General features: G+C 41.6%; 1 protein-coding gene across 2 annotated transcripts in view; it reads right to left on the bottom strand.

The window, feature by feature from the left end:
* Positions 1 to 6614: 6614 nt before the first annotated feature.
* The window catches only part of nop16 (NOP16 nucleolar protein homolog (yeast)), a 7576-nt gene continuing 6184 nt past the window's right edge, over positions 6615 to 8006 (bottom strand). For both annotated transcript variants that reach the window (XM_013908848.1, XM_013908847.1), the window contains exon 5: positions 6615 to 7266. In XM_013908848.1, coding sequence (XP_013764302.1) covers positions 7123 to 7266 — 144 coding nt within the window. In that variant the 3' untranslated portion in view covers positions 6615 to 7122. The remainder of the gene's footprint in view (positions 7267 to 8006) is intronic.

Below are 8006 nucleotides of genomic sequence, written 5' to 3' on the forward strand. Positions count from 1 at the left end.
ACTGAGAGTTGAAAAACTGTCTAAAGTCTTTCATCTTTAATAAAATGATCAGCGTTCTGCTCTACCAGGTGTAACAATTGAGTTTAACATCCAGGCATCCATGAAAACGGAATTTATGACATTTAATGGAGTTAGAAGTTAGCAGGAAGTTAGCTCGCTAGCTTCTATCTAAATACAATATAGCATGTCCTGACTGCGGGGTTTTGGAAACAAATTAAAACGTACAGCTCTGCTATCACTTCCAGCATAAATGAAGACAGAAAACTAAACAGCAGTGACGTTTGTAGGGTTACTGAAGTTGGGCTAGCTGGTATATAATGATGTGCTACGTGACCGCTAGCGACACAGCTATGTTAGCATAATATAAACAAGCTAACTTTTTTTCCACGGTGGTCAGGAACAAATGTAATCGCATGGCAGGATGCTGTAAACGTACCAAACTTCAGCCAGGAGAACAACTGAGATAATCCATCCACAATACGAGGTTAGTCATTCATATACTGCTGCATGGGCTGGGCTGTAGTTACATCCTAAGGTTTTAAAAACTGAGCTTAAATAAATGATTAGTGGTAATAAAAGCCGAGGGAGGTCAACAGTGATCACTGACTGTTTTAGGAGCTTTTTGAGATCAAATAGAAGAAAATACAAAACATTAAACATGTTAACAACACAAAAGCCATATTAAACGCAGACTACTTTAGACCCGGAAGTAGGATTCGTCACGTCATCACTTAACGACCGGATTTGCCATCCTGTGATAGTATTTCAGGGGTCAAAATGATCCTCCCTGAAATTACTGCACAACCAGCCCAGAGACATAATCTCTTCAGCATGTCCTGGATCTGCTCCAGGCCTCCATTACATGTACGAAGCACCTCACTTAGGAGGAGATGCCCATGAGGCACCGGGGTCAGATGCTGAACCACTTCAACTGCCTCCTTTTGATGTGGAATAATGGCTCTACTTTGAGCCCCTCTCAAATGAGCCTATTTCTACGGCTGAGCACAGACAACCTTCAGAGGAAACTCATTTCTGCTGCTGATCTTATTCTTTCTATCTATAGGTCGCGATCATAGGAGAGGGTAGGAACATAGATCAGCCAGTTAATCAACACGTGTCCTTTTACACTCAGTTCCTGTCATCACCACAACAGACCAGTACAGCATCTGCATCACTGCCAGGACCACACTAATCTGTCAGTCCATCTCACGCTCCACTCTTCCCAAAATACTAAAACTCTTCCACCTGGGAGAGGACCTCATTCCCAGTCCAGCTGTTCCTGGTTGAGAACCATGGCTTCAGACTACAAGGTGCTAACTCTCATTTCAAGTGCTTCACACTTGCAAACAGCCCCGGTGCAAGCTGAAGTCAACAGAATCACATCGTCTGCATAAAGCAGGAACAAGATCCTGAGACGATCAAACCTTTCAAACTATGGCTGTGCTTGGAAATTCTGTCCATAAATATTATGAACAGAATCAGTGACAGATGGCAGACCAGCGCTCACTGAGAGCGAGCCAAGCTCTCAAGCCTCTCAGTTTGTACAGGAACCCAAAACAACTATAGCTCAACACAGTTATAGACCACAGTTTGCCTCATGCTTTGCACAGGTCGTGCATGAGGCACCGCCTCTCACCAATGACAGGAAGAGCAAACAGTTGCTACCTTACTGTCCATCTTGGTTTTAGCGTTGCAGGCCTCACCTTGTTCAAACAGAGTTTTAAAGCCAAGAGTTGGAAAGTGTCATCGATGGTGGAGTTTTCCTCTCCTTTGAGTATCATGGACATGATACATGATACAGATCAGATTAGCAAGTCTAACCTCAATGTACAAGGACGTTACTTCTAATTGGATGATTTACAAACTCATCCCGCCTTACTACACAGCTTACTTACCCATATGGAAAAGACTTATATAAATCTTATAAAGTTTTTATCTGTCTTGTGTGAAACTTGCATGAAAAGCATACAAGAGTGAAAACAGATATAAGATCCCTCAAAAAATTATATAAATGAAACTTGTATGTTTTGGATATTTACTAAAACAATATATGAAAGTGGCCACTTTCATGAGTAAATCATATCAGCCTTCTATGATTCAATATATGAAGTAGGCCACATCTGATGCAAGTCTTTTTTTTTCTATTTCTTTTTCATATGGGTAGTTCTGATTGGTTCTCATCTCTCAATATTTGTTTTGTTTTTATTTGTTTATGAAGTTGTAAATACATTTTATGACAGTTTTGTCCTGCATTACTTTTTATTAAGTAATCTTACTTTTAAAGAAAGAAAACCAAGGTCGCTGACAAAAATGCAGTTATTGAGGAGCAAACATCTTTTTTAATTTGTACCCTCAGTTGTAAAAAAGCTGATGGGGTTTTGTCGTCGCCCTGCCGTGTGGAAAGGCTGGCAGTGTGGACACCTACGTGTGTGGGCACTGGGCACAGGGTTAATTCTTTTTATCTGTAGTTCATTTGTTTTGATTTCCCAGAAACAACCGATGGTTAAAGAATTACCAAGAGAGGATTTCATGTCATTCAAAGCCATCAAACCTTGTCGCTCGGCTTAAACAGAGATGAATCCCATGTAAATGAGGTGCTTAAGTACAAGTGGGGAAACATGCACAGAGTAGACATGCCATAAACACAGGCTTGCACTCAGCATGTAAGCATCCTGTTATATCACCCGTTGAGTGGAGCTCTGAGATATCCCCTAACAAATATCCTATTTGCTTGCTTGCCTTATCACCCTTGCGTCTGCTGTCTGAGCAATTCACTGCAAACACTGACAATACGAACCAAATCTATAAGTGTCCGGACTTGTTTCTTGGGTGAAGTTCCCCAGCCGGCAGAGCAGGACTTTTATGAATTTGCTGAGACGTCACTCTGGCTCAGTTTCACTCTGTTTTCACGGCAGACTGCTACGAGTGTGACTCAGTCAGCATAAGCCTCACAGCAGGTACGACTCAGGCATAAAACACCCCAAATGACGGATCACTGGCTTGTAACGATACATAACATCTAAAAAATGAAGTGATTCATGAGGGAAAGAGAGAAGGCTGCGCGATATGACCAAAACCTCATATCCCGATATAAGACATCTATCGTCCGATAACGATATAAATCACACAAATGTAACATTTTCTGTAAATTCTGTGAATCTCGGGCAGCTCGACTTGCGTGAAGTGTTTCCAGCTGCGCGTCATGTAGCTGGAGTCGAGTGTTTTAACTGATTCATGAAACGATACATTTTTAGACATAAGTTGAAACGGCGCCGTTTCCTTTGTGAGTATTTATTACACGGCGTGCTGCGGGGAAAAGCCTGTTCTAACGTTTGAGTCTAAGGTTTATTTTTTAGCACCTGGCGGCTCTTTTTTACTTCTCATCCGTAAATAATCTGCATCTTTCACGTGTTTGTTTATTTTGAAAAGTCTCAACAGGATCTTGAGCTTTATTGTGAAAGGTTTATGTGGAACATAAACAAGCGGACACGCGATGCTGTTACCGTCGTTGTTGCTAACGACAACGCATAAAAACAGGCGCTTGTCCGTCCGTAGTGTGGTTATATTAAATATAAGAGAAAGAGAAACTTTAAGACATTAATAAAGCCACGACAGTGACCATCAGAACCATGAGAAAATGTTGCCGTAAACAGTTTATTTTGCGACACCACGAAACAAACGATAGCGTAAAATGAAACGATGTTTTTATATCATCATCTGATATATATCGTTATATTGAACAGCCCTAGAAAGAGATGCACCATGGGTGAAACCTGACTTCCATGAATGTCATTTTAGTACATGAGGTAACTTCCAGGAAACTGCATCTGCCAAAACAGTTATATAACAGATACAAGACTGTCCTTGTATGCTAGTGAATATACAGAATGCACAAGAATGAGTATAACGCCAAAAGAAACCCCCCAAACCTTATCAAGGTAGCCTTATCAAATCCAAATCACAGAGTAGCTCTTATTGATTGCATTGATTGATTGCACAGGCCCAGCAGCCACCATTCCCTAACCAGTTAGCAAGTGGTTGCTGGAAGTTGCTGTCACTGGTGGTGGGCTGGTTGCAAAGAGTGTGCTCCAGTCAAAAACTTCCTTGAAATGATGTTAGTCACCCACAGATTGCTGTGGTAGCCCAACATTCGCCATTTACTCTGAGCTGTGCTGAAACTGTGAATTTCAAAAGACAGTTTTTACTTAGAAGCCAAACGACCTCAGTTTAGTTGCAGAGTGTTTACAGGTAATCTGCGAGCTTTGGGGTCTTTCTCACCTGGTGATTTCCAGCAACCACTCGCCAACCAGCGGATGCTGGTGGTTGCAAACGAGGGAAATACAAATATTTCCTCAGCACACACTGTACACAAATATGAAGTAATGTCTTAAACCAAACTTGGTAAAAAAACCCACAAAGGTCCTGAATTTTCACGCTGAATGACTCCGTTAATAATTCACAAGCAGCGGTGTTTATTTATAAACTGAGCAATCACGCCCGACATTCCTTCAGTACGACCTCAGATAAGAAGTTCCTGCTCTCACGCCAAAGATCTTTTTCTTGGCTGTAAATGATTGATGAGAGCTCAGAAGGTGAAACAGCTGATGAAGAGTTTGTCAAGATGTTGTTTAGCTGTCGTGCAGGAGATAATCTAACAACAACCAAAGACGATAAAGGTACAAACCAGATGTTACCTAGTCTATCAGTTTAACAGACGGGGTCATAAAAACTTGCCGTGATTTCATAATCAGTTATTTTTTGCTGAATCAAAGGAATCACGCCAGTTTTATACACATATATATGTGTATAAAACTGGCGTGATATATATATATGAACACAAAACGTAAGCGTTTGATCGATTAGTTCAGAAATGATCACAATAGAAACACTTTTCCTTGTTATATCTGAATTATTAGATGTTACAGCAGATCTGCCATCAGTGTTTCACACAGGGAGGGAAATGACTTGGATTCATAGGCACGTGTGGATTGAACAGGACTGATTGGTTAACATCACCTTCATGGTCCAACCAGGATGTGTCCCAATCATTTTATTTAATCTTGGATTTATTTGGTTTTGTTTCTTATTATGATAATTTGACATTTTCCGGACATTTTACCATGAACTCTGGGACAGATGTTCAGTGTTCCCACAGCATGAATTTAAGATTTTAAGCGAGGGGTGTCAAACATAAGCCCCAGGAGCAGAACTCGACCCAGCAAAGACTCACAGCTTTAGAATAAGAAGGAGTGCATAGATCCTTAATTTTAACTGTATTTTCATGACTTTTACAGCTTTTCTTACTGATAAAGACCACCCAGCCACCCTTAACCACCATTTTTGCAACTCTTGGTTTGATTGTCGTGAAGAGCGAGAGGCGGGCTGTGAAACTGAGGGACGCTGAACGTTCATTGGTTAGCCAGTGAGTAAATTATTTTACCTTGGTTTATCTGCCTTTCTGACTAATGGAGACCATAATCTACATCATCAGTATCACAACGTAGTCATGAAGACAAGGAACTAGAAGCTGAGCCCTTGAACTCATCATGGCTCAGCGGGGCCATCGTCTCACAGTCGCCGCCCCCTTTTGGTCATTAAAATAACTGCGTTTTGGCTCCTTTGTTCAAACCCCCCAGCCCTGTAAAATAAAACACTTCATGAGAGCACCTTTAAAAAATAAATCATTAGGACGACGTGGAGGTCTGTTAATGGGATTCACTGAATACAGGCTGATTCATTAGACCTAGCCTGTCTTCACAGGAGCTCACGGACGCGTGTTTCCCTTTCTTCAAAAGGACATCACGACCTGTCTGTTATCACGCATCTCCCGTTCGCCTCAGGGTCATCGTGTCTGTCCTCACTTCCATCTCCACTGATTAAACTGTCGTCTCCTGCAGGTTTTTCAAAGACGGTGAAGCACTTCGAGCGTCCGATTAAAACATGTTTTTAAATTTAAGACCTCATCCTGATTCAGCTTCTACTGCAGAATTAATCTCGTATCAAACACTCAAATTAACGTGTACGTTTATATTAAACACTTGCGTGTTCAGTAAAAGAGTAAAACCAGACTCTAATGAGGTTTCTACCTATACACAGTGAACAAACGTCCTCTGCATTTGAACACAATTAAAGCAAAGACTGAAGCTGAACTCCACTGCAACGAGAATTTAGTTTACAATACACATTGTGCACAAAAAATAAATAAATCACAAAATATTTTTCCCGTGCTCTCCCTTATTGGTGGAATTTTTAAAGCCTTTCAACAAGTTGTTTGAATCAGCTCGAGAGCTGATTAAAGACTTGTTTCAAATCTCCATGTTACTACTATTGGACTCTGCTTAAGGAGCTTTGCATGATTGACAGTTCGAAATAATCCTTACGTAGAAGAATTGCTTAAAACAGAGCTGTGAAATGTAATTTTAGGTCTTTAGAGCCACGGCAAAAGCAAGATCTGGGTCACGCTTTCACACGGCGTTAACATTTTTGTAGAGCTCTCCTCCAAATCAGCAAAAATATTTTGATCTGTCGCTTCTGGTCACATCCAGAAACTCTTTGAGCGTCCCAACAATCATCCCGACTTATTTCTGGCTCAAAAAACGCTCACATATTTGTTATTTATCAGTAAAAACATTCACCAACTTCTTTATTTTAGCATCTCACTTGATATTCGATCCCTGCACAGATCACTCTTGTCTTGTGGTTTCGGACTTTGGTTTGCTTGGGAATAAAAACAGAAATCAATTAACACACCAATAAAAATAGATCCATTTTTCATGATTTTACTTGGATGTTCGGGTCCTCCTGTGGTTTATGAGGATTATGGAGGAAATTGAAATACTTTTATCCCAGAGAGGGAAAAAACCCACACCTGCTGGACGAGTTTCAAGGGGTTTAAATGATTAAAAATCTCATTTCAGTCATGTTTGACTTTCACAAGAAGGAACGAATAAATCCTGAAACAAAATGACTCAATTAAAAATACAACAGGAGAGAGAAACGTCCCAGAACATGGACGTGTTTCCTCGGCACTCGCCGACAGCTCCGGTATTTTACTCTCCGTCCAAACACTCGACCTCAGTCTGAATGTCCACAGTCCACTTCCTCAGACCCACAGCAGATCTTCTACTGGACCATCGGCTCTGGAGCTGCGAGCGAGCTGACGAAGGCCTCGTAGTGCTGCGGGTGGCAGCGTTTATACTCGCTGATTTTCCTCTTGATCTGTTTGGGCGTGTCCTGGTAGTAGTTCTTCTCGTCTCTGGCCATCGCCTGCAGAGCGGGGAAGGAAGGGACAGCAGCGTGAGAGAGCCTTCCTCTGTGAACATTAACATTTTTACTGTCAGCATCTTGCTCTTGTTTTCCACTGACTGATGGGTCTTAGTTTAAATAATGGATCCATGCTGTATTAGAAAACAAGTGGTCAGTTTAACTCTCAGCATTTCCCACCTGCTACGTGCTGATCTTTAATTTTTATTCCTCCATGATCGCCTGTAAGATAACCTTCTTGTTCAGCTAACCAGCTTGTGCTTTCAGACACCAGCTAACTTGCTGTCCAAGTCGTTTTCAACATTTTTCAGCTTCCTTTCCAGTGAGTCTCTCATCCTTTGGACCGACTCCAGCTCCCCCATCCACTCGACTACAGCTGTCAACTGAAGTCTGTCTTCTGCGGAAAATTAAAGGATCTCCCTAAAAAGACCTGCAACCAGTGGAGGACTGGTTCATGTGCAGCCCGACTGCGCCCAGGAAGGTGGAGCTGGAGTCAGTCTTTGGATGAATGACTCACTGGAGAGGCAGCCAAAAGTCCCTCCTAATGAGAATCTGTGATGAACACCTTGTATGTAATATTATTATACAAAGAGCCGGGAGATGACTGCTGTTCTGCACCAGGACTTTTCTTTTTCAATTTTGTTTACACATAATCCCAACAAAATTCCTCTCAACGTGGTTCATACTGTAAGCCAAAGACCCTACAGCAGGGTCGGCAACCTGCGGCTCCTCAGTCCTTATAG

The sequence above is a fragment of the Pundamilia nyererei genome, unplaced genomic scaffold (genome assembly GCF_000239375.1).
Source record: "Pundamilia nyererei isolate P.nyererei 1_Seehausen unplaced genomic scaffold, PunNye1.0 scaffold00015, whole genome shotgun sequence".
Taxonomy (NCBI): domain Eukaryota; kingdom Metazoa; phylum Chordata; class Actinopteri; order Cichliformes; family Cichlidae; genus Pundamilia; species Pundamilia nyererei.